Source organism: Bombus pascuorum, chromosome 1, assembly GCF_905332965.1.
Source record: "Bombus pascuorum chromosome 1, iyBomPasc1.1, whole genome shotgun sequence".
NCBI lineage: Eukaryota > Metazoa > Arthropoda > Insecta > Hymenoptera > Apidae > Bombus > Bombus pascuorum.
In genome coordinates this window covers 1,057,052-1,083,660 of record NC_083488.1, presented here as the reverse complement: position 1 = coordinate 1,083,660, position 26,609 = coordinate 1,057,052, and the positions used below count along the sequence as shown (strand labels likewise).

The 26,609-nt window shown below is 42.9% G+C and overlaps 1 protein-coding gene and 1 long non-coding RNA gene across 6 annotated transcripts in view; both read right to left on the bottom strand.

Annotated features, from left to right (window-relative positions):
- LOC132911211 (uncharacterized) overlaps nt 1-23,469 on the bottom strand; it is a 154,292-nt gene extending 130,823 nt beyond the window's left edge. For all 5 annotated transcript variants that reach the window (XR_009658943.1, XR_009658945.1, XM_060967654.1 and 2 more), the window contains exon 1: nt 20,196-23,469. Coding sequence is in view for 3 of the 5 variants with exons in the window: in XM_060967654.1 (XP_060823637.1) it covers nt 20,196-21,543 (1,348 nt within the window). In the remaining 2 variants the exon portion in view is untranslated. The remainder of the gene's footprint in view (nt 1-20,195) is intronic.
- A 1,131-nt stretch (nt 23,470-24,600) lies between these two features.
- Nucleotides 24,601-26,609, bottom strand: part of LOC132911327 (uncharacterized) — a 68,862-nt gene continuing 66,853 nt past the window's right edge. The window contains exons 3-4 of the long non-coding RNA XR_009658965.1: nt 25,056-25,360; nt 24,601-24,899 (exon numbers count right to left, since the gene is read on the bottom strand). This is a non-coding gene — a long non-coding RNA (uncharacterized LOC132911327). The remainder of the gene's footprint in view (nt 24,900-25,055; nt 25,361-26,609) is intronic.

Here is a 26,609-nt window from a genome sequence, read left to right as displayed (position 1 = left end):
TGCTACGTACACTGCGATTCGCGACTGTAATCTCGCGTTGCAACGTTTGCGATTACCGGAACATCGGATTAAGCGAGAACGAGGCAGTTTGCACTTAGCGAGATTGGACGCTATTATTTTAACGTGCAAAACGATTATTCTTTCGAGCGATTTCAGCGATCGATTATAATACATAAAAGCGGATGTGACTACGTTTGTAACGCTTACGTAAAAATCAAAATCTCGCACCTTTACCAGATGAGCAGCCTTCTTTGACAATCCTGTAGAATTGCTGTAAAATTATCACGTACTATCGAGTTATCGAACAAACTGTAAAATCTCTAATTGCTCTCAAAGATTTGCAGAAAAGCCACGATTACCGCATATTCTCGTGCAACGAGAAATCCTCTATCGCGCGAATAAAAAGTTGCCAATTCCAACGAGGGACAGCGAGACGTCTCGGCCCAAAGCAGCGTACTTATTCTACAAGACGCAATAAAAATTCACGGATTCGATCGTGATTCAACGTAGCATGTCTCTGGAACGGCATGCTGTGACAGCCAGGAATCCTACACGCGAGCGAAAGTCGTGTTCGTGGCGTGGATAAGCCACGTCAAGTTGCCACCGTGCTGTGAGGGCGCGACAGAATACGAACAGAAGAACAAGAAGAAGGGGAGCACGACTCTCGGCACTGGGCGCAGAGAGGAAACCAAAGTGTATGCTGACCGTTTGAAACTAATGTGTCTGTCCAGCGCGGCGCGCGGCGATTCGGGCACACGACGAAAATCAATCAAGTCCATTAAGGGTCTCCGAACCGGATGGGTATTATAATACATTATAATACGATACGAGCTAATGTAACGCGATATCGAAACGTTGGTTCGTTACGACCGCGATCCAACGCATCCACGAATGCGCACCCTCCTCTGTTATGTCATTAATGAAGATCCATTTAACGCGACGCGCTGTCGATTACGAAATTGACGACGATTCCGACGATTCTCGTCTCTCGCGTCCATACTCTATTTTCCTCTCCTATTGTGCCCGTTTCTATCGACGGCGCGTCTATTGACATTGACTGAACGTTGAATGGCGGCAAAAAACGGGCGATACCGTGAGCTGGCGCAGGGAATGATTTGAAGAAAAGTGGATTAGAGGAGGGGCCGGGGCAGCCAAAGTATCGAGAGACGAAAAGGATGAAACGGAGCGTGAGGAGGTACGAGTGGAATCTGATGAAAGTTCGAAGCGGAGAACGTTCGGAGATTTGGAACGTTAGGTAGAAGGAGTTGGATAATTTTGACACAGATCTAGAAATTGAAATTCTTTCGTCGTTCGCTGGTATTAAATCTGCGCTCTGGGAATTTTTTCGTACGATCGAGCAACTATTCCAATCTTCGTTCGAAACGTGGCTTTTCGAAATTAAACGCACCTCGAAAAAAGAAACGATAAAATGCGATAGTATACAAAATATCCAAAATGAAGTAAGATAAAAACGTCTGCAGACAGAAACCTGTCTATCGACGGTAGAAATATCTATGAATTTATACGAATGGAAGGTTTCTTCTTTCTTTCTTCCATGGTTTGTCAGTGAAAATAAAAGCAAGTGATAATTTGAGCACTATCGATATCGCCAAAGCCAACAAAGCGTAAGTGTATTAAAATCTGTAACAATTGATTTAGTTTATTGGTTGCAACGAAATTTCGATATTTCTTGGAATCTCTCTATAATTTGATAATGCTATGTGATAAATTTTAAAAGAAGTAAAAGACGAAACTCGACAAAGATGTCTTACATTTCGTATGACGGATTAATACGTTTAATCTTGTTCAGTTAAATGTAAAATAATACACCTAGGATCGATTCATTTTATGGATAGTTAGTTTCCGAATGACCCTAACCCTTTCGGCTTCGTTCTTAGACTTGTTCTCTATACTTGTAACAAGAAGTTACGTAAGCGTAAGATAGATAGCACCCGGAAAACATTAGTGTTATTCTCAACGGTGTTATCATATCGTTTTTTGATATTGCTCCAATAGTTCCATATGACTTAAAGAAGTATGTACCTACATTTAAAAAAAGAACCTATTAGTATCGCAATCAGCTAAGCTTTCAATCTTGGAAAAACATATAATTCGTTTACAGATAGATTCATAGGCATATCGTTTATAGATATATACGTGGATTTCAAAAAGAAGCGAAGATAAAAAAGAGATGGGGGAAAGCGAATAAATAACGGTTCAGCGAGGAAAATCGTCTAGATCGATGCGAGAAAATTCGAAGCGTTTCAAAATTGGAGAATGTTCAAATAATATCGATTTCATATGGAATTATACGAAGCGTACAATTTGCGATATGTCAGTCGATACCTCGAGTCTGATAGTTTTCATGTCGTCTATAATCGACTATCGCGAAGAAACAGAGCGCAGCTCATACAACACGGAATTTGCCGATCTATCGTGAAAGCGAGCTTTATATGGGAAATCGTAAGAGCATCTCAACGACAAGGGGCTCGAGTCAGCGCGTACAAAGTTCCAAATAAACGATCGCCGTAAACCGATTAGAAGATGGACTTTGAGGGAAATGTGCCGATTATTCTAATATTAGCCATCGATGCATCTCCAACAAACTTCTCGCGAGTATCTATGCTTGTAACTGGATCGAATTACGCTTAACGAGCTGCGATACCTCGATTCGCGAATCGTTAGAATTTCAATTGCACTGGAATGCGAGGCGGATTATTTGCAGGAAAATTTTACGAAATTTTGCAGAGTTCGTCAAACGGAGCGCCGGATCTATTTTAAACCGTGCGCTATACGCGTGTTACGATTACTTAACGGTTGTCGCGAGGAATGCATCATCGACGCATGCGTGCGTGACTAACACGCGGCGCTAAAGATTCCAGATCGATCGTATCTATTCAAGGTGTTACGTCGCATAAATTTGTTACGTGCTATAAATGTAGTACCCCGCCGAGGAATGCAAGAAAGGAATCTGTTTAGATTTAATTATATTTCGTTAATTTAACGTAAACCGAACAAAACGATAACAATCGCTATAATTATTCAAACGAATTCACGTCTGGAAAATGCGCGAGCTAGAAATTATGCTTCCTTTTAGGATGTTCGATCGTTGGTTTCTCCTACTAGACGTATCGCGAATTTGTCGAGAAAACGTCTTTACTTTGAATGAAACCATAATAGCACCATAGTCTACTCGCGTGTCTCTACGTTCTACACGAATAGAAAGACTCGTCCCGACGGAAATGGCAACGTCTCGCCAATAAAAAATGGCTAAGATCATCGATGAACCTTTTACCGTGCGTTCGCTGAACTCTCCGAAAAGAAAAGTTCATTAATAACAATTTCGCGAAGCTTAGAATCGTTGGGCACGTTTGGGCGGCAAATGGCAATAGCTTTGCCGCGTTATCGATTTACGACGCCATTGATTCGAGGTTCACAGTTTCGAAAGCGTTATTCGCGACAAAGGTTGCGAGCGCCGCGGCCTGTCGCTTTAGACGCCGCACAGCGCCGTTCCATTTATCATCTTTCACAGGCGTAACGCATCGATGCATCGTGAACACACTTTCGTTTCGCGTATAGTCGGACAAGAAAGCTCGCGCGAACCGCGCGATACCAGAAGAGATAATTATTTTTGCAAGAGCTCAGCTCCTGACAACACGTAACAAGATTATCCTGTTGGTACGATAACGACTCGATCCAAAGAATATCCGTGCGATTTATGAGCACGATAATACGACGTTTCGAGGTAGAAACACCTCGAACCCAATGACGGCTACGAGAATGATGCGTTCGATCGTTATCGGATTCGCCGATCGCCGCAGGAAGTCACGAACTCGTTTCGGTGGCTCCATTTCGCGTCACCTTTTGCGCCAAGCGTCTTCCGTCGAAGTATAGATTCGATCTGCTTCTATTTTCGTTTCATCGTTCGTTTCTTCTTGGATCAGGCCATTTTATGCCATTCAAGTATTTGTAGAGAAAGAAGTTGTTCGTTTTATCGAGCGAAGATTAACCGACGAGGCGAGGATATTTATCAGCCTGTCGTTCAGAATAATTCCAAGTTATACCTTCTTTCTTCGAATTCTAATAAAATGTAATAAGCGAAGAAAAGAAAAGGCACTGTTTATAGCGTTCCTTGTTTATTTTAACTGGATCTTCGACAGCGCGCATTAAAGTCACGTAGATTCTAGCGATTAACGTCGTATATCGTCCGTTATATCGGCTATGTTTAATAAAATCATTTTTGTAGAAACGTCGAAACGTTGTTTAAGCGAGATTATATCGTCGTAGATTTCTTTAAGCGAGTTTCGAGGAACAAGCGACAAACAGATGTGCAAACATTTATCCATCGAATGGGTACGATCCCCTAGCCCGGATCGAAATCGCGATAGATCGAGATAGGCGAATACTCGACGATACGAATCAAAAATAAAGTCGACAAGAGTATTAACATATCGATATAACAGATAATTTCGAAGAAACTCGAACGAATCTAACAACGACTCAAATTTAGACGCGAACTTTGAACGCAAGAATAACGCGCGGTAACGTATTTTCCAATTATGCTATATAAAGTAAAATAACAGACTACGCATTTTTCTTCTCGTCGCAAATGCTTAAGAACATTCTCTTTCAGAAATTACCTACAATACGAATGCCGAACGATACTATTATAATATCGTTTTAATTTTATCATCTTACTAATAGCTACATTCTTAATACACAACATTTTATAAAACGGAAAATATCTCTTCCTTCGGCATCTTATTCTTATGCTTTGGTACTGCCAATGTGAACGTTGAATCGTATCATTAATATTATTTTAACCGCATTATTTCGATGCTATCTTCCACTATCCCCAGACGTCTATTACAATATTCCTGTTTCAAGCACACGGTTCTTATACTCCCAATAACAATCCCAAGTTCTCTTCAAAGAACGTAGCAAGTCGAAGAAACCAATCTGAAGATGAAAGAACGTGCAACGTAAAGCTCTCTTCGAGGCAGCTCATCGATCCCTTCTCACTAAATTCTACTTAATTAACAAAGTGATAACTAGAAACTATTAAAACTCCTTCCAACGATAAAATGCAACTTAACCCTGCAAACATACACGAAACGACCAACAAGAACTTCCAGCCACCTGCGATTAAAAACGGGACATAACTCACACTCTCGGAACAACCGTTCGAGCCGCCTCGTGCTCGACGTAAAAGGTCGTCGTTAGCTCGTGCGTCGTAACTTTTCCAAAAATCTTTCAACGACCTAACAAAAGTGGCCGTTGGTTTAACTCGCGTCCATTAAATACATTTTATACTTGTCACGAACGTAGAAAGAACCACGGCACGATCCTTTCTCTGCCTGTTAATTCGAATCGAGTAGAAAATACGTCCACGCGTGTACACTGTCTACCTTAGATATTAAGACGCCTACGTAATAAAATGATAAAATATCTGCAAATGTCATAATATTTTATGCCAGTTTGACACGACGTCGACTAAACTGGACATTCCCAAACTTGGAACTTTGATCAAATTTGTTACACGTTATGAAACACTATCAGCCTTTACATATATCTAATAACGAAAGCATGAGAAAACATCGTGCACTTTATCGTTCAGCGAGGAAACAAATCAAAGATGTAGAAACGATACGAATAATCTTAATATCGAATATAACGACTAATAAGATAAAGGAATAAAGTAAACTATACAGGCTACTAAATTATGGTAATTACAACTGATAATACGAATACCGAACAAATTTACCTCCTTTCGACGAGTACAGTTACGACAAGTTACATTCTTTTAGAAAATTACGACCATCGAAATGGCAAGTATACGATTATATATCATGCCATTAAAGGCCAGTTAAATGGACTGTTTTCAATCGTAGAACGCTCAACAACCTTTTACAACTCGATTTGACGAGTTACGAGGCAAATTGCTTAGTCGGACTCGCGGATCAGACGTCCGACCGATCCAACGAACACCAACTTATATCGTAACGTATCCGTGCTAAACCCAACTGATCCTTTCGACATTACGGAGACGAAAATGCGCTTCACCGGCATTCCCTTGGCATTAATTGCATTTCAGTTACCTACGTCCGGGATATTTCAATTAAAAGCGGCGGAGCAATCAGTCGCTCAACACGCAGCACGCTCTATCGCGTGTGGGTGTCAAGCGAAGGATGAAGAGCTACGTTGCCGCAGGGACTCCGTGCGCTCTAGACTCTACGACTACGACGCTATTCACCGACACGTGTTCCGTGTTTTCGTGCTTCAATTATCTTACATCGGTTTCTCGCATGGTCATGGTATAAATTACGTGTTTTCGTTCCAGTGCCCCATGGACAAACAGTGTTCTTGATTTTTCCCGTGAAACGATACCGGGAACAGCTTGTTAACACGTGAACACGCACACGATTGATTCGTTAGATGTCTGGCGATCGAGAAAGTTCTTTTGTTCGGCAAGTTGGCTGTCTTTTAACCCTTTACGTAGCAGTACCCAACGCGTAGAGTTATTTCCAGTCGATGTTTCTATCTAGAATCTAGGAGATCGTGGATCACGATCGAGGAAGGAAGAACGTTTTGTAGTATCTACGCGTGTAACGGTTTGAGATGATAATTCAGAGACGCTAATTACTTCCAATTCTATGGCTTACACGATCGGGATGCTTGTTCGAAGAATCTAAACGAGCTGCGTGACACGTTATTCGTGTGACGCTGTTATTCCCACGACTCGTTTGTAGAAGACGACGATAGAGACTTGCTTTTACTTTGAAACCGAAACAAAACCCAAACGTTTCTTCGATTTCTTCCGTGCTTCGATATTGACAAAATATTTCCACGACTTTATTAGATACTTATTCGATGCTGTTCGAAACACGCAGCGACGGCACGCAGCTTCGGATCCACTTAAGATTAAAATTCGTTGGAAATGGCAGCGAAGGAACGCGTAGCCGGCAATCAGAATCGTCGACACACATAAATCCCTGTTCAAATATCTCGAAATACCTGTGGTCCACGACCGCAACGAGGAAGTACAAGAGACACGTGAGAAAGTGGAGGAGAAGTACAAGCTATGGCTACGGGAACCGCTTGAACCTGACCGAAATGCTGCCTTTGGAAATAACCGCAATCGTGTCGACGAGACGCGCGCGTTACTACTCGAAGCGTTCGTGCGGATCGAGCGAGTTCTTGAGGAGCCGCGAGGCATTAGCATATCACGATCGCGACCACGCGAACCCGGCCAACAGCGATAATGGCCTATAGCCGCGACAAAAGTTCATTAACGAGCCTTTGATGGAAATCGTAAAGCTCCGTACATGCGTTATTGCGTGCACCGGTGCAATCGCGGTAACGCGCTGCAACGCAACCGCGTCGCGCGATATCGTACTTTTCTAACGAATTCGTTATTCCGTCGTTCTTCGTTAACAGTTTTACGCGCTTATTTCGTTCCGTTTGTTTCGGTGGATCGTTTACGACCGACACTTTTACGCCGTGGAGGATTCTTCCAAGAGGAAAGAACCGATCTTGTTAATGGTTATCGTCGATGCCTCTACCGGATGGGAAAAATCTTTGTGGTTCGAGTTACGTGTCTACCACCGTATTTCTGCTAAATTAATTTCTGCTACGGAATAATGTATTTTTTTTATTATTATTACAATTATTACTATCACTAATTGTTTCAGAGTTTGTCATACAACGATACGTTATAATACGTACAGTATGGATCTCGTCGTCGGTAAAAAATTGTCTCTAAGAATGCAACTGGAATTAATCGAACCGAATTGAGAGGGAAGATATTACAGGAATTAATTCGTTCGAAAATAGTTAACGAAAGAGATACGAGTGGAATATGGAGGATGAATGTAACGTGTAATAAAAAATAGAAAAAGGTAAGTCACTCGTACAAGAGTATCGAGTAATCGTAAAAGTGTCAAGAAACGACGCAAATGGCAGGATTTTTCATTCGACGATTCCATAAGTAAACTAACGTTAAATCTATATGCATCGCAACGTTTCAAGCTTAGTATTTTTCATTAGCCGTGGCCTCTCTCGTGCACGACTCTGTATCTCTACTGTACATATTTCACGATATTTTATCAACGCTGCGACGATACCCTCATATTTATAAAGTATATACCGCGAGTGCGACGAAATAACCAGTTTACTTATTCATCGAATCGCTAATTATTTCAAAATCACCGACGCAAATAATTGCAGCTCGCGCCATAAATCCAAACTACGTGTGCGCGTACCTCCAATTTCATCCCACCGGCGCCTCGCCGCACCGCGCCATTTCGTCCAATTTGCAGCAACGAGACCCGGCTCGTACAATGTGCCGACCGGCACATTTTTTATGCGGAAATTATTCGCGCAAAGCTCGAGAAAGGTAGAAAAAAGAAAAAAGAAAAAAAGAAAAAGAAAAAGGCGAGAGAAATCACGACACCGAAACCCATATAAAATTACTAATCGTTGCCGGTATACGTACGGGTCGGTTGCCGAGAATAGTAAAATAAATTGTACTTGTTACCGGTCGACGCGAGCGAAACATCGAATCTGCTCGCGATATAAATTGCACCGCGAGCGATATCGTTCGAATAGTTCAATACCCCTCAATGAAAGTCACAAGGTCTGTCGTACGAACGCGAAACGCGGCTTTGTATACGCCCCCGACTACTCTTCTTTCTCGTTAATGCACGTAACAGTGAGCGAATCGAGGCCCCCAAGTGCGAAAAGTTAGATCGCACGTTATTATTTTTAGGGGCTATAAATATCTTTCGATTTAACCGCGCCACGTCGCCCAAGGTGCCGATTTATCCCCGTGACGATTTGCATACCGGGGGATGCGCCATGCACCGTCTGGAGGGGATCGATCGAAAGTGCAATTGATTTAGTGAGGCGCCCTCGATCCAGCATAAATCACTCTGTCTAACTCGAGCCTCTTAGGACAATCATTTGTTCTCATTAAGTCTCTCTGTTTACCGATTCCTGGTATCGTGGGCCCTCCATCCTCACGATTTCCTAAATAAATCACCGACAACCACGAGACTCGAATGGCCAAACTAGAAATACCCTCGCGAAACCTTTCTTTGGAGTTTACGACTCGTACGAAGATCTAACTAGATCGTTGCATATCGAATATCGTTTAACGCGATAAAACGTTAATAAATAAAACGTAGTTTCTTCAAAATTTGAAATATCATACCTACGTATAATCTCGATATCTGTACTTCTTCGACCGTTATTTCGTTTCGTTATTTCAGATTTCTGAGAATTATCGATCGTGGAATTCGAAATATTAATTATATAACTAATTAGGGTTCGTAACGTTGCGGATAAAGGCAACGAGGCCATTGTAAATAGAGAAAGCGCAAGAACCTGCAACGATATTCGTACAAGATCGATTTGTACTACCAGAGTTGTAAATCTTCTTTAATTCCTCTCCTATTTTACTATGTTCAAACATATAAAATTTATTTTGCACCTATAGATATATTTATAGGATGCGATGTATAGAAATTACAAGCAACAGTGTTTATTTTATTCCGTCGTAAAATCTCGAGAAACATCCTTGTCGAACAGTATTTTATCCTGAATTACAACCTTCAATTTCATCTCGACACGGTGCTTATCGCTTTCCCTCGGCAATTACACATCCTATCGCGTGTCACGAAGTTTAGCTAAAAATGTCGCAATAAAGGCTAACTGTTCTTAGCGATAACGACGAATATATCACAGAAGTCAGTTGTCTAAATTCTAGAATATCGTAAGACAGGTGAAAGGGGCAGGTTCGACGAAATCGTTTTCGAGATAACGACGCTATCCAACTATCGACACTGTTCCCCGTGAATTATACGCGTACGAGGCGCGTGTAATATGTTGAAACGAGCCTGTTTGCGAATTTATCGGTCACCGTTTGACAACGTGAAAATTGCTTCTTATCGGTTAGCCGTCGATCGCGTAGCACGTGTCGATTTTACGCCACATCAGGAAGCTGTACGAATATCGACACCCGGATAAGGTTCGCTGAACCGATAAGAAATATCGTCTGGTTCCCTTTATCCGTCTCGCTTCATCTGTTCAACCAACGTGGCACATTTTTCACGATGCTGGAATTCCAACAGAAATTCGTATCTCGTAACGTGTTAAGCATATCGCATCGTTGCGCGAAGAGCGACATAGCTCAAAAAATGTTCGACTTATCGCTATGAAAATGTTGCACAGACGTTTCTCGGTCAATAAATGTCGAAATTGTATTTATTTATCTTTGTCATATCGTCGACGGAGCACAGTTACGTCGCTTTTTCTCATTTACCGTGTAAATCACCGTGTCGTATCCTACGAACGCGTCTTGTTATCGGTTGTGTTCTGTCTGCAAGGCTGGTTTTCCAAGGTTAACAATTAAAAATGAAAGAAAAAGAGCTTATTTTGCGAGAATTGTTCTTCTTGTTTATAGATTTGATTCGGTTACGTTCAATAGCAATTTTTCGCTTATTCTGGAAAATATTCCTTTTCTTTTACTTTACGTATACCTTCTATATCTTATAATTTCTGATATTTTCTGAAACCGCTTTCAAACGAGCGTACAAGTTTTATTCTAACAAGCGTAATATCGTATACGCTTAAAAATGTATAATTTGGTATTACACTTATTTAAAGTCATTTACGTACTTATTATCCATAATATCGCGAAAAGACGCTTTGGAAAACGATCGATCTTGTTATCGTCGAAAGAAACTCTCTATATCTTTAGAAGAACAGAAGTTTCTTATTATTCGAATTAAATTAATTGAAACAGGTGTAATCCTTTAATAGCAGGATCGTAATCGAGGAAATACCGAATTAATGTTTCATGGGACACGAGTTTTCAGTTCGATCGTCTCGAATTGTCCTTAAAACTGCTACAATTTTCAAATTTGATAAACAATGTAATTGGTTACTTGGTCTATCAATCGGGCGATGACCCGGTTCTATCTTTATCAATCAAGTTCAGTTAGACTTACATACGCTTTTCATATGTACGTACGATGTACGTCGAATGTACATTCGAGTTGGTGACGTTTCTACAGCGTACATGCTATGATAAAATATTAAAATAATAAAAATAGCTTTGGTGAAGTAATTTTCCTACAAGAATTCTATATTTCGTTTTTTCAATATTTTGTTGAGTAGCCATACGTAATTTTATATTGTTATTTCTCATTCGAGATATATATTTCAACGAGGTAAATATTATATTTCAACGAGTACATATTAAACTAATAAATCGATAAACTTTCTTCTATCTGTTACAGTACACAAAATCCTCAAATAAAAGAAAAGAGGAAGCTCCGATGCTATCTCTATTCAAACAAAAGGAAAATCAAATCTCTTCAAATATCCGTTCAACGATATCCTAGCTATATCGAATACACCTTTGTTCAAATATTTTCTCAACACCACACTTTTGCAAACAGAACAAAACTCAAATAACCGAACATTATCGGTATCCATTATGATAAACTATTCTTTGATTTTTCCTTCTACGGTGATACGTTTCCGGTTAGATAAATTTTTCCCTTTATTTTCCTTTTATATCCCAAAAGCGATATTTTACAGAATTTTGACTGGATTTACAATCATTTTAGTGCAATATTTTTCTACGTAGAATAAGAAGAAGGCGATTGATCGTATCGTGGAAAAAAATGTTTCCATTAAAAAGAATACCATAACTATAAAATGCTCGCGCGTCATTGTAATTTGCAAAAAAAAAATTCTTGTTCTGCAATATTTTCTTTGAACTCTCGGCCGAAAAAGATGTAAAACTTCTCCTCGAGTTACGCTTTGTCGTTAGAATTCGTTCATGCTTCAAAATTTCCTTAAAAAGACGAAAGACATTGCGGTATTATCCTTTTTCTTGTTCGTTATTTAGTCGTCGTTCGCTTTAACCGTTCCCAACTGCTGGAAATTGAAGTAGCAAGGTGCGAGATAAATCGCATCGTGCGATGGTAGAGGGTTCGTTTATATCTATGAACCATCAGCCAAAGACCGATAATTTCACCATCGGTATCCTTTCTTTGAGCACGGTCGTATATGTACCGTTTCCATGACGATTATATCGTATATGTTTGGTCCACGTCACCGAGGACACGCAAAAACCTCGGTACGCAACGATCAACGAACCTTGGGCGATTCCGGGCCGGTTCGTTCGCGGGTGGTCAGACTCGAACGACTCGAACGACTCGAACGATTTGGAGTGGGAAGGACTGGAAGCGGTGCAAAAGGTGCAACGGGACGGTTAATTAGGAATCCTCGAAGGCCGACAGGCTACGTGGCAGGACGCGAGTAGCCGCGATCGGTATTCCACGCGGTTCGCCGTGCCGTTTAAAGTTTAAACGTCGCCGAGCTGCGCCTCTAAATCTCTCTGTCTGGAGACGGTCGAGAACGCATGGGGTCAATTCGTGGGTTCTTAAATCGCGAAATCTTGGTACGATGACAAATCACCGTTATATATGCTCCCGTTCTCTGTCGTCCGTGGACGCACGAGAAAGCTGCACGATGCGGTTCGTGCATCCTGACTGCGTGCTAACCGCGTACGTAAATCAAAATTTACCCTGTCCCATCGACGCGTGTTTTTTATGGGCGCTCCGCGCCGTGCCGCCTGAACATGGTCGGCCACTCGAATCACGCGTGCTTCGAGTCCCGATCGTGTGCGACGAAAGAAGAAATTGCTGCCGCGGTTAGCGAGAGCGTTCCGAGTGTACGAAGAGTGTTCGAAGGAAGATTGAGTTTTTCGAACGTTTCCAACAAGAACTTCCCCCTTTCCAAAAAAGAGAAAAAAAGAAAAGAACGAAATAAAGTAGGATCCGAACGGTGCAGAAAAATATCGCACTCGGACCACCCATTAACTCGCGAAACAAGCTCACGACATGCCGCAAAATTCTCAATCACGCTTAATGCCAGCGTACACGTATCACGGCAACGAGGCTGTCCTGCCAGTGTTATCTTAATTTCCAAAGTCGCTTAAATCACGCGCGTCTGTGAGAAAAGGGGACGAAAATAAGACGCCGCTGGAGCAATTGAATGGACTCGCGGGAACGCGTAACGTTCAATGTACACTGTACGCGTCTCGTCCCACTCGTCCCATCATCAGCCTCTTCCTGCGCTCAACTACCATAATTCAGTATTCCACGGGATTAGACGGTAGTACGTTCGGTATTTCGTCGTCTCCTCTTGACGCCACGATGCAGTTCGACTAACCGAGTTTAACTTGACTTAACGCCACGTCCTTTCGCATCGACTCCCATTAATTATCGTTTCTAAGACACGACCCTGCGGTCCACCGTCTTCATACATCACGTCCGATTTTGCTCTTTCGTAAATCATATTTAATACGATCCACGCCAGTTTGTATAATTCCACGGCCGCCAACCGATATATTTCTAGTTGATTAAACAGCGAGAGGGTTGTTCTCGATCTCAACCAATCATCCTTTCGTTACGAGACGCAATGACAATTGTCGTAGTAAAGGCTTTTACGTTATTTTTCGTCGTGTATTTATCGTGTATTTACGTATTTATTTAAAAAGTTACTATTTTACCTTTCAAGCTTGAACATATCATAGTTCGTACTGCTGTATTATTATCGTTAAAAGCGACATATTATCAAGCCCATTCCGACGTGGTCGATGTAAATTTCAATTGTAATTTTTAGATGATAAATAATAGACGTTCGAAAATAGACGTAATAAATTTCATAAATTAATATAAATTCTATTCGGTCACGAGTAAGATCAAAGTTCCAGTGTACGCTGATACATCGCTACTAAGCAGTAAGAAATATTTCTAACTATATTTCACTGTATTTGCAGGTGTTTACGTGCTCGTCGGTTACTCAGTTTCTTTAATAAACATAGAAAAAGTTCCACGGTAAGCGATTACATCTTCGCTTATATAGCAGCCAAGAGATTAAGCAATTCGAAAGGACGATCGCTAGCGATAAGATGTTGGCGATTTATCGGTACGACATTCGGAGTTAATTAACGAAAGGATGCCATACCTACGATTCAATTAGGTAGCGGAACGTTGCACGCTTCGAGATAACACGATTACAAATATTCCACGAACAATTAACGGAATTTATAAGATTCGATAAATACGCATCGTGTGACTTTCTGCGCACTATGTAGCTTTCTGCGCATACAAATAGTCACATATATATAAAGGAAATTACGTATCATTATGTCTACAGCATGCAGTGTGCGAGTCGGAAGAGATAGATTCGAAAGCTTGGAAAAATGCCAACGAAAAGATAACATGGCAGAGACTTTTACGCGACGTAAGAAATAGGCGAATGAGAATCAATGAAATTGATGAAATTACGTTTGCTCGAAAGCGTTACTAGTTTTAATCGTGTCGTGAGATTACATTGTTAATACGCTAAATCTACTTTGCGTATAAAATTGTAAGCGTGATACTAAACTGTACGTTTGTTTCGTTTGCCGTTATAATAATCTCGAGTAAACGAATTATATAACGATATTTTAAAACTTTTTTCGGTTCATGTACCGCGATTATATTAAATCGTACTTCTTCAAAGACGCTTCTTTAAAAGGCAGTCTCCGTACAATGGATCGATTCACTTTACGTTTATAAAATGCACTGAAATTCCAAAGAAAAATTCTTGGAAAAAGATTAAATTGAAATCTAAAAAAATAAAATATCCCGCGTGACTCGTGTAAACGATGTCTAGTCGATGTACGACCGATCCACGAAATTCGTCCTCTTTCATGGCCCATGGGCAACACATACAATATGTAGGTCACGACCTCGCGATCCCTCCGGATAGTTCCGTCTTTGCCTAATCGCGCAGCATTCTCTCCAACTGATAGCGACGTATCGGGGCCATTGAATCCCCTCGAAGCTTCCGTTATCACCGGCCCTCGCCGACTGATTTATTGCCAGACCGCTGCCTTCCCCTTTTTTTTCTTCTTCCCTCTTTCGTCTTCAATGGTAGGCGCTCAATGGTCGTGTTACACATCGTGAGCAGAAAAATTTGATCGAACCCCGTCTACTTCCGGAATATAATTTATTCAGCGTACCAAGTCGATCGCCAGCCACGCTTCGGAGTATCTGTGACCGAGAAAGTCTCCATTCGAGCAACAGTTATGAATGAAAGGACGAAATAGACCAGCTGTCGCTTTCGGTAGTTCCGCGCGATTTTAAGGAAAACGCACGTGGCCATTTAACATTTGAGCTTCGTCCATTGTTCTATGTAATTGCTCGCGTTTCGTTCTGGCAAACAGAAAGATGCGTTTTAAACGAATTTTTAAAGAAATATCGAGGAGAAAAATCAGGCGCGTCGATAGCGATTTATCAAATTTTTCTTCAAATTCGAGAGAGTTCTTCGCGATACAAAGATGGGATCGAGTCGAAAATGACTGAAAGGGGATTTAAAAATGTCTGGAAACCTTTGAACATTCTTAAATCAAAGCTGTTCGAATACTATATCTAAGGAAAGTGGGAGAAAGTGAAATCCTCGTAAAAAGTGTCGGTCGAAGTTAAAAAATTCAATTCTCGTAAGAAAAGGAGCGTTGACATATCATCGAGCTAAAAATAAAAATTGTGACTCGTGGACAAAAAAAAGAAAAGGAATCATGATTATACGAGTTGGAAGAGTGGAACGTATGAGAGAAAGATGTTGAAAATTTCCGTCGATTAATCATCTATGAATCAGAGCTGAGAAAAATAGAGGAAATGTACAATTACTGCCTATGTTTCGCAATTATAGGAAATAAGAATGTTATACGTCTATTATCAACATGTGATATCGTTCCGGGAAAAAGTGCATCGTAACTCGAATCCGAGGGTATACATACTCGTCGAATTAATTAACGTTTACGTTAAATCAACCACGCTGTCAAAGCATCAAGATTAGCATTTCCGTCAGTGATGAGCGAAGAGTATTTTTCGCGATACCATTATACTTGTTCGGATAGGATCGTTCCCCAGACGGCACAGTAACAAGATCTTTATACCGTAAAACGAATACCTCGATAATTAAACTTCCGCAATTCCATGTGTCACAAACGTATTTATATCAAAGCGATTAATTATAAAAAGCAATCTATCGACGATTGTTTTTTTTATTTTCTATTCGCTTTCCTTCGGTTCTGTGAAACGACATATATATTAATTAGAACGATCCATCTTTGTAGACTGCGTTATAAACACCGCTGTGGCGATCAAATTGCTCCAATGAGCAGAAAAAGATCTTACTAAGACGTGAAACTAATTTTTCGTTGAAATATTCTTGTTATAATTAAATATAGCTTAACAGCGTCTGTTAAAAGATGCGAATTTTGCGACGGAGAAATATTTTTTTTTCCATTCCATTCGAATTTCACCGATATAATTACGAGTCTTGAATTTTGTTACAGTGTTAATAGAATTTCTATACAAGTGCTGGAATACGTTTGCGAGTCACGCGATAGTCGCTGTAAAAACGCAACTTTCCTAACGTAAAGCTAAAGCATAAAAGGGAACACGTGACAGATTATTAGAAATAGAACGGAAACGTATCGCTGCGCTGGTTCGAGCGCAATAAACTCTCTTGGATGATCCCTGGCGGTTGTACTCGTTTCGTACTGCTGCTGCTCGCGCAGGTTACGCGATGAGCTTTGACTTTTCTTTTTGCGTTTTTATTATTTAATCAACGTGGTGGTCGACGTCGCGCAACTACCTTCGCGATACAATTTTCGCGATTAAGTCGGTTCGAAACACTGAACAGAGCGTTGTCTTAGGTCGCCGAGAACGGCCAACGAGCCAACGTCGTTCGTCCTCGTCGATGCGACGCGACAACATATTTTTCAGTTGTAAATACTTATTAACGACCAATAAGCTATGCAACGCGACGTTTTCGCGAGAACCGCACGAGTTAATTGGTAGCTGGAAATGTATATATAAAACGTTGCACCCTGACAGTCTGCGTTTGACGGTCGGTGAAACCTCGTTTCTAACGCTATTCAATTCGTTCCAAGTAAACGAGGTTTATGTGCCGCTTTGAAGAATGAATTCAATGTTAAGAACGAAAGCTACATCGAGTCGTAATTGAGATAGACAGTGGTCGTTTCGTAGAAAAATTCCGACAGAAAAGTACCGACCTTAGGGATAATTAAAAACGATATAGGTATTTACCATTTACCATTTACCATTTTTTACAAGATCGCTGATTTTTATTACGACGAACGGTTATCGTTAACTACATCTTTTGTAGTTTGTAATTTTTGCAATTTAAATTTCTCCACTTCCATAAAATTCTATAAAGCGATAGACTTGTGCAATCTGACAATTTTATCCTATCCTATCCAATCTTGCAATAAAGAAATAGAACGTATTCGTTTCGCCCTCCAATCGTCATCACGGAAAGCTTACTCTGGCTGTCTTTCGTATATCTTTGCGTGTTACACACACTTTGTTTATTTTTACACGTTCTCACGAATATATACAAATTCGCAACCTACTTATTCCTTCGTTTGAAAATTATATTATTGTAATTAACGAGTACTGACAGGTACGTACAACACGTTACAAATTACCTAAAAGCAAAATTGATCAGAAATAAAAATTACCAGAGTCCGATAGATCGCGTCTTATCGGTTACGAATTAAATTATCCAGTCGTGTACCGCGTTAACGGCAATTTACGGTCATCTCTACATGGGTATGTTATTTTTTAGCGAAACGGTTTAATAAATTCAACAAATTTTGTTTCTATCACGATTTAGAAACATTTAAGCCGGGGAAACGTAGCAAATACGTATTTGCGTGTGTTATATGGGAGATAGTACGTATAACTTATTCGTCCGAAAAATCTAAATCACTGTTCTTTAAACATTGTTTCACTCCCCGTGGTGCAACAGAACGGTTACACGCACAAGTAAATCAAAATATAAAAGGGTTAAAAACAACACCGGAAGAGAGTCGAAAATAGAATAGTTAGTCACTGATGGTCGAGCAGCGTGCAGTGTCTATTGGCAAGCCAGAAGTATTTTGGCAAGATATATACAAATCGCAATTAAATCATTCAGACCCAATGTTACTCCACTAAACTACAAAGAAAAAACTACGAATTCTATCTCATTGGAAATTCATGTTTAAGCGTAGCTCGAGTAATTATAACTCTTATCAATCAGATACTTAAATCATTATACGTATCGTTATACATTGTACATCGCACGGGTATACGATACATCTGCATTGCACGATTCGAATGGTAATACTTACTCGTGCGAGTTTATTTTTAACGTTTTTGAGTAAACGTATTAAAAATATTGTAGCGTAAAAGATTTTCGAACACGAAATCCGTTATTCTCGCGTTCTTACGTAAGAGAGGATATAGAAGTACACAGCTTTCGTTTCGTCGTGTCGCGTCGCGTCGTTAGAGAAGTTAAGCAAGCGTTTGATGAAAGAGTACCGCTACAATTATCGAAAATAAGGCCAGGAATTATATTATAGAAGCAGAGAATGTTTCTTCGTTTCCGTAGCCATAACATCTCTTTTCCCATACCTACCAGAGTGTAGAGCTCGGTGTTAAACAATTAAAGTTAAACAATTTTCTACTTCGACCTCGCAAACGTAACTCTTCAGTTTCGTACGTAATTTCTCTCGAAAGAAACGTTCACGCTTGAATTCTAATTTGATTTCCCTATATTATAAATAGATTGTGAATTTTTATGCGCTTATGCTAATAGTAGAATTCATTTTTATACACATGGATAGCGTAAAAATGAAACGACGTAAAAGATGTGAAAGAAAGAAAATTAAATTCCATTTCTTCGGTTGCGCGATAACGAACACACGAATTTGTATAAATTTATTTAACAAATATTCGCGGTGGAATTATAAAAATATCATCCTCCAACGGAACGTTACGACGTTAAAGTGGAAAACGAATGTTTAAATTCAGATTCGACGTTCGTCGAATTGACCTTATTGTTAGCAGCTAAGTACGAGGGGCCGTCTAACGGAAGAACTTTGTTCGTTTTACGAAGATTAAGGTTAAATGATGTAGAAAGAAGTTCAAACGTAGTTGAGCGCTTATCCTCGTTTGAAAAAAGAAACTACGATCGGACAGCGTGAATTTAGAGTCACCAACGATAGACTATCAAAGTTTCAAAGGTTAATGTGGACTACTTAAGAAGAGGTACATGTACTAGGCAGCGCATATTCTTGGATCAGCTCTCTCGACCCAGTCGCAGACCTGATCGCATTCTATCGTTAATTTCGCCGATTCGAGTCGGATCGCAAGGCGGACACTTTCTCGGCTACGCGATTACTTTCCGATTTCTTCGCGTTTTTCTTTTTTGCATTACGTTTACGCTTTACGCTAATTTCGACAGAGCGCGTAATTTTAATGGAAAGTTGTTCGCTTTGGAAACGAAACGAATTATCAAAGTGTATTCCGATCGTGTATTACCTGCACGCGATTCGATTATTTCACATTTATTTGTTGCTCAAAATATAAATATTCGGACGATGAATAGAACGCGCGCTTGTAACGCGAAACAAACATCGACGTATTGGCCGCGTTTCTTCATCGACGCTGGTTCGATCCGTTTCAAAAGTATGTACATAGCAAGAAGCGTGTATGTACGTACATGGTAGAAGTTTGATTTCGTTAATAAGAAAGCTTCAACTACATAATCGTCGTATGCCAAGAAATTCTAAACCGCGTGTTATAAGTTATAACGAAGCAACTTGTGCTTGGAGTGGAAGCCTCGGCGAAGTCAACGTTCGCGATACAATCAACGAACGATTGGAACCGTACCAACTGGCGTTTACGATGAAGCCTCTACCCAGAACGCGGTATCAATTTCAGAAAACCGTTTTCCTTCGCCGAGGAAACGGATAAAAGGAGGAAAAGCCAACAAGAAAGGAGCAACGTCGACGTTGGACGAAGCATCAGCCGCGGTATGCGGATGCACGATATAAAATGACACAACAAAACTACGCGCGATCATTGAACATTTCCAGTTTCCAGTTTCCATGGTGCGCGTGCGGTATCGATGGATGATTTACGATTGTATATTAAGAAAGGAAGGAAGAAAGAAAGAGAGAGAGAGAGAGAAAGAGAGAGAAAGAAAGAAAGATGGGAACGAAGGGGAGAAAGACAGAAAGAAAAATGCGATTCACTGGCAGACAGAGTACTCACTGTAATCCGAAGTATCGTCGTTGGAACCGTTTACCGTGCCATCTGGCAGGATCTGCAAATGCCGATTCTTGATGTACATCTGGATTTTCCTGGAAGCGCCAGTGATGTGCGACAAATTGGCTGATCGTTCTGCCCTCACGCCGGCGTCACCCATTAAATCAACCGGGGCGGCACTCACTGCACTGATAACTGTACCGATCGTCAACACACTCAACCCGGTTGTACTCGGTTTCGCACTGTAGTTAACCACACTTGATTTACGAAGTCCGCACTGTCCGAACGCGACGAGGAACAACAGTAACGCTAACTGAATGTACGTTGAACGGTTGTTAGAGCACACGCGTTTCTTCTTCCTCGTTCCACGGTCACTTCTCGTCAAGGACTCCTGGTGATCGAACGAAGGAAAGTCGGTCTGCCGGCACTGGGCATCGGTACTCGCCACGACCTTGGTGACGCGCGACTCGCTACTCCAGGAATTCGTCGCGTCGTCCACTTCCTTCCACGTTTCATCGGCCAAGGACGGGAGCGAGCTCGGCGTCGATACGAACTTCTCGTACCTCGTCCGATCGCCCGATCTCGAAGGGTCGTTCGACTGACTAGAGAACCGCGCTGCTGACTTCCCTATTGGGACATGGCTGGCGAGACGATACCGCGGCCAATTGCGAGTGGCGGTTGACAGGCCGCAACGTTTCGAGCAGCGGTTGGCTTCTTCTTCGCTTTCTCGTTCGTGACTTCGGTGCCGATGCCGATGTCCACCACTATGACCCGTATCGTTTTCGTGTTTGCTCGAAGGCACCGGAAGCCTCGTCGAATCGAGTCTCCGGTTCGTTTCGCGTTCTACCGAATACTCGTCTTGTCCCGATCGTGTCTCCGTTATCGCCTCTTGGTCGATCGGCGACCGGTCCACGACGATCGCATCGCCGAGTCGCGATTCCGGTTGCACCGGATAGAAACTATTTTCACGATAATGCACGTTCTCGCGTCGAATCGTACACGACAGCGCGTCGCTCGACGGCTGCCGATGACGATTGGAAACATGGTCGAACGCGATATTACGCGGCTCTGCTCGTCGAAAACCTCGGAATCCGGAACGATTGGACGACGATGTGTCGCCGGTTCGACGAAAGGAGAAACCAAAGCAACGACGAGACTCGACGGCTTTGCTATCGAGCGATTGGTTTTCGTCGATCCGCGGAAGTCGTCGTACGATCGTCAACGTTCCGACAACTCTATTCTCGCCGCACAAGGAAGACTCGGTGGAAACTGACGCTACGATTGGTATCGGGCAGTCGGCACGGTAATCACAGTGCAGCACCCTTGGCCCGCCCGTGTCGATCTCAGCGGGCATGACGGTCTCATCCACACTCCTTTCCGAGCCCTCCTTCTTATCTACACGCCACTTTCTTCACGCTTTTATCTTAATATCTCTTTCACTTTCCTCTTCTTTTTTTTTCTTCTTCTCTTTTCCTTCTTCTTTCTCGTTTCTCTTCTTTTTCTTCTTCTTCTTCTTCTTCTTCTTCTCCTTCTTCTCCTTCTTGCTATTTTCTTTCTTTCGATAATTCGTTTGCTTTTCCTAGAAGATTCGTTTGCGTCTTGAAATTTCTGCTCGTTCGTTATTGTCGTTATAGTGGTCGTTGTCGTCGTTCGATGGATTAAATCAAAAACACGGCAGGCAATTCGACGGATCGTAGAGGGAATCACACGAGCGTAGAAAATTCAGCTGCACGATGCAAGTCCACCTCATCCTCGTTGGTTTACTTTTGCCTCGGACACAGCCACCGCTGGAACAAGATTCTCTCGGAACACTGAAGATGTAGCAGCAACTGGCCCGCCGTTATCGTCCATTTACCGCGTTTCCGATACTCTCGCATTATTGCGGACCCCCGTGGCTGCGATTCTACCGCGGCCAACACCGATCCTCCACGAACTAATCGACGAGGACTCGATCTCGTCGACGGACGATCCGTGTCGCTCGTCAACGCGAACCAGAAGATCGACGACGCGCGCCAGTCAGAACGGCTTGTTCGCGAAGATAGGGAACCACGGAATTGGTTTACGAGGTAGCATCGAGGCGACGTGCGATGGATCCTGAATGCAAACGACCGACTAGATCGTCGAGGCTTCCTGTGCCCGATATCGCCGAGGGTACTCGTTACACTGCGAATGATCCTGGCTGAAGATCGGTCGTGCAGCCGGTAACCGAACGAAAAGGCGAACGACGACACTGAATTAGCGACAAAGCAGGCGAAAGGATCGTTGCTCGCTCGTCTTTAATCGGTTTTGTCGAGGCACGCAGGTTGATGCTACCGATTACCTTCGTCGACTTGGCTCTATCCCTCTCTCTTAGTCCCTCTATCAATCGCAAGAACTTCCACCGACACGTTACTCGTACCGCCTTAACGGGTTTCTCTCTCTCTTTCTCTTCCTCCCTCTCTACCACGGCTCCACCACCACCTCCTCCTCCTCCTCCTCCTCCCCCTCTTTCTCTGTCTTCTTCTATATCACCGTTTCTCTTTCGCTCGACGGCTCTCCCTCCCCCTGACTGCCGTGGGAGAGCGTATCCTTCCGGAGTCGCCAAGGGTCGTAATCACGCGCGTACTTCTTTCTCGCGAAATACTCTTCTTTCGGTCAGCAATGAGATATCATCGGTAACGTCATCGCTACTAGATACTACTTTTTTTCTTCTCCCCTTTCTTCTCCCCTTTCTTCTTCTCTTCTTCTCCTCCTTTTCTTCTTCCTCCTCCTCCTCCTCCTCCTCCTTCTCTTCCTTCTTCTTCTTCTGCTTCTCACCACTCCGAAGAATCGGTGCAACGTATAATTACGTTCGCGAAAGTTGGCTCGTGCACACTACACACGAGTAACAGCACGACCGATACGTGTCGCGTTGTTCGCCACGAGCACGCACGTTCGTCGCACGCACCGCGAGGAAACACCTGGCAAGACCCGCTATCACACCGCGATTCTTCTACTTCCCGGTTTGCTGACAAACAATCGAACGGAACGCGATGTGCGCAAAAAGCGACGCGAGGGTAAAAGGAAAACAGCTAACGACCTCCGTGCGTGTGACACTGGACCACGCCACACCGGTTACTTTACGCGAACTTAAAGCGACGAAAACGAAAAAGCCAAAGTGGATCCGCCAGTGGAGAGTTGCCGCGCGACCATGAGTCGCGATAACTTTCGAATCCCTCGTGACCGATCGTCGTTCCAAGGATCCACCACGATTTTCCACCACCGCGTGCGCTGCTCGCCAATTTTTCTGTCTTACGATTCACGACTCACATCGGAAGAAGCGAGATGCGGCAAACGACCACGACCACGACGACAACGACGGCGACGACGACGACGACGACGACGACGACGACGACGACGATGATGACGACGGCGGCGACGACGACGACGACGACGACGACGAGGATCACGATAAACACCAAAGTTTGTTGGAAAATTTGGTGACGGATGGAAACGGATGAATCGTCGGTCTGTTTGATTCGGATGGTTGGCGATTCGTCAAACCGAACGATCGAATGTTTGTCGCGCGATGTCGTGGTTCGTGTCGTTATTATTAGGAGGTCGGGGGTAGTCCGGTAAAGTCGACGGGGTTATCTGGCAGGTCGGATGGTGGCGGTGCGGCGTCCGAGAAACTACTGAACGAGTGGCGCGGTTCTCTTCTCCGGCTCGGTTCGGGCACGCTCCTCGGTTCGCTCTCGTAGAGAGATCGACACACCAGCACACGGGCCGGCAGCAGCCGAGAGTGAAACCAATACCAGCGCGCGGGGATCGACTCGACTCGCTACTCACACGGGCCCGCAGCATCCATCCCATCCCGTCCTCGTAGTTGTAGTAGTAGCCGTCGTCCCGTTTCGTCCCGTTCCGCTTCGTACCGTGTCGTCCCGATTCCGTCCCATCCCAGAGCGACGCAGCACGCGACAGATCTGGATGCTCGCTCGCTCTCGTCCACTACCTCACCATCACGACCACCACGCGCCTCTTCTTCTCCCTCTCTTCTTTCGCGCTACTCCCCTCCTCCTCCTCCTCCCTTATACCGCCTCTTATTCCTTCTCTTACTTCGCTCCTATCTCCCTCTTACGTTCTACCTGTCTACCTGTGCTCTTTCTTTTCGCCGCCTTCCTCACCTTCCTTTCCTTCTTTCACTCCATTTACTCCCCTATCTCTTTCCGTCTCTCCTTGTATTCCTTCTTCTTTCTTGTCTTCGCCTTTTTTCGTTATCTTTTTCACTTCTTTTGCTTCAACTTCTCCTCCTCCTCCTTCTTCTTCTTCTTCCTCTTCTTCTTCTTCTTCCTCCACCTCCTCCTCTTCTTCCTCCTCCTCCTCCTCCACCTCCACCTCCTCCTCCTCCTCCTCCTCTCCCTTTCTTCCCTCGTTCTTTCTCCGATCCTTCCTCTTTCGCACCGGTTCGTACGTCACCGCGCTTTCCTCCGATTCCCTGGAACTCCACGGAGACGTCACTCCCCTCTTGCGATTAGTAACATCGCTCTTTCGCTCTCTATTCCTCTTCTTTTCCTGCTTCTCGAATCTGACCTCTGATTTCCGTCTATTTTGAACCGTGCTATTATTTCACGGCACGGTGTGTCTTTAGGAAGGTCGCCGGCAGAGGAACGATAAAAGCCTATCCGGGGCGGGCTAGAGAAAGAGGAAGCCCGTTAACAAGGCCACGAAGGACGCACGCGAACACCTGCAAACCTGGCAAGATAAATCGCTCAGAAATCGCCTGTTGCACACGCGCCCGTGTCACGATTCCTCCACCTCGTCTTCCTTGTCGCTGCGCTCGTCGTCGGTTCCCGATCCTGCTCCGATCGTTTCTCTCTCGTCCCGTTCCGGCCTATTTGCTTCTCTTACCTTATATTTTACACAGTCTTCCTTTGCCTTCTTCTGCCTTCCACCGCGCTTTCTTCCGACGTCTCTTCCACCCTTGTCCCGTCTCTTTCCCTTCGATTCGATCTCAGTTTCCCTCCTCGTCTCGCTAACGGAAACTCGGTCTCCTCCTTCTTTCTCAGCTTTTTTCACGCCGCGCTTCGCAAACGCGCGACTCTTGCAGGATCAGCTACGGCACGCACCAGTTCTCGTTTTCTTCGGCTCCTTCGTTTCCTTTTCATTCTTCCTTAGACACGAGCGAAAGCCCTATCGAGGTCAGCCGTGCGTACCTGCAAACAGTAACAAGGTCGGTCCTTCAGTCCCCGATGGACAAACGTTTTCGTTTTGCCTGCGATAGCTACGGATCATCCCGCTTTTCTTTTATTATCATTGCGAAAATAGCCGTAGAACCGCGAGGACGCAGCAATTGTAAGCACGAGTCGGTCGTAAGCTCGTCAAACGACAAGCCACCTTGGTCACGGTTTTTGTTCCAAGCGATCCTGCCTTCCAGGAATTTCGCAGAACCAGGCTAAGCGGAATTTCGAGAATTATTCGGCGACGCAACCACGTTTACACGTACGTACGTACAAAGTCTCGACGTTTACGCGTTTCGACTATCTAACGATAAAGTTACAATTTCTCAAGTACGATGACCAAACGATCGAATCGAAACTTTCAACTACGATCGCCAAAATAGTCAACTTATCGATAATTGTCCGCTTCGTAGCTTTTATCTCGAGCCAATTTATTTTTTCTACTCTGTCGCTCTTTTATCGAGCCGCTGATATCTAGCGGATGTTTTTCTTTATTTTTATACTACTTTGTGCGATACGGCGATGCCAAATAGCAAATTTCTTCGTTCTTCTTGCAATTTTACGTTACTTGCTACGTAGCAAGTTTCTGCGCAACGTAATTACGTGTTTTTAAATTTCTACCCATTTATTTTTATTAACTAACACGGCTATTTCCTGCTCATTGTGATACAATTCCGATAAGATAAGTTTGACAGAAACGAAACTTTGAATTAATCGATATTCTATATATAGACGATATTATTCGCAATTTCTCAAGGACCCGACTTTTTCAACAAACATTTCTAAATTTCAATAACTCCAACCTGTTAATACACGGAATTGACTTTTCATTAAAAATTAGGCACGAGAACATCGATTATTTCGCAATTGAGACGATTCGCGATATTCGAGGTGCTCGTTCTATTTCAGTTCGATGATCGGTACATCGTTATGTACGAAATTGTAGTGTATCTGAAATCGAATATTTTTCTTTCTATCTTAAGCAAGTGTAAGAAACGTTTGTCGCCGCTTTGAATACGTTAAGTACTGAACGTCAAATCCTATCAAAAGCAAAGCGGAAAGAAGATTATGAAACGCGGTGGTATATATTTTTAACAATGTAGCCTTCGCATCTGACACAGCCACGGTCAGCCGATAAATAGTTACGTCGCAATCTCGATCGCAACGTTATTATCATAATGTGCTATAGAAATACCGTCGAATACGTACGAACATTGTTAGCGAA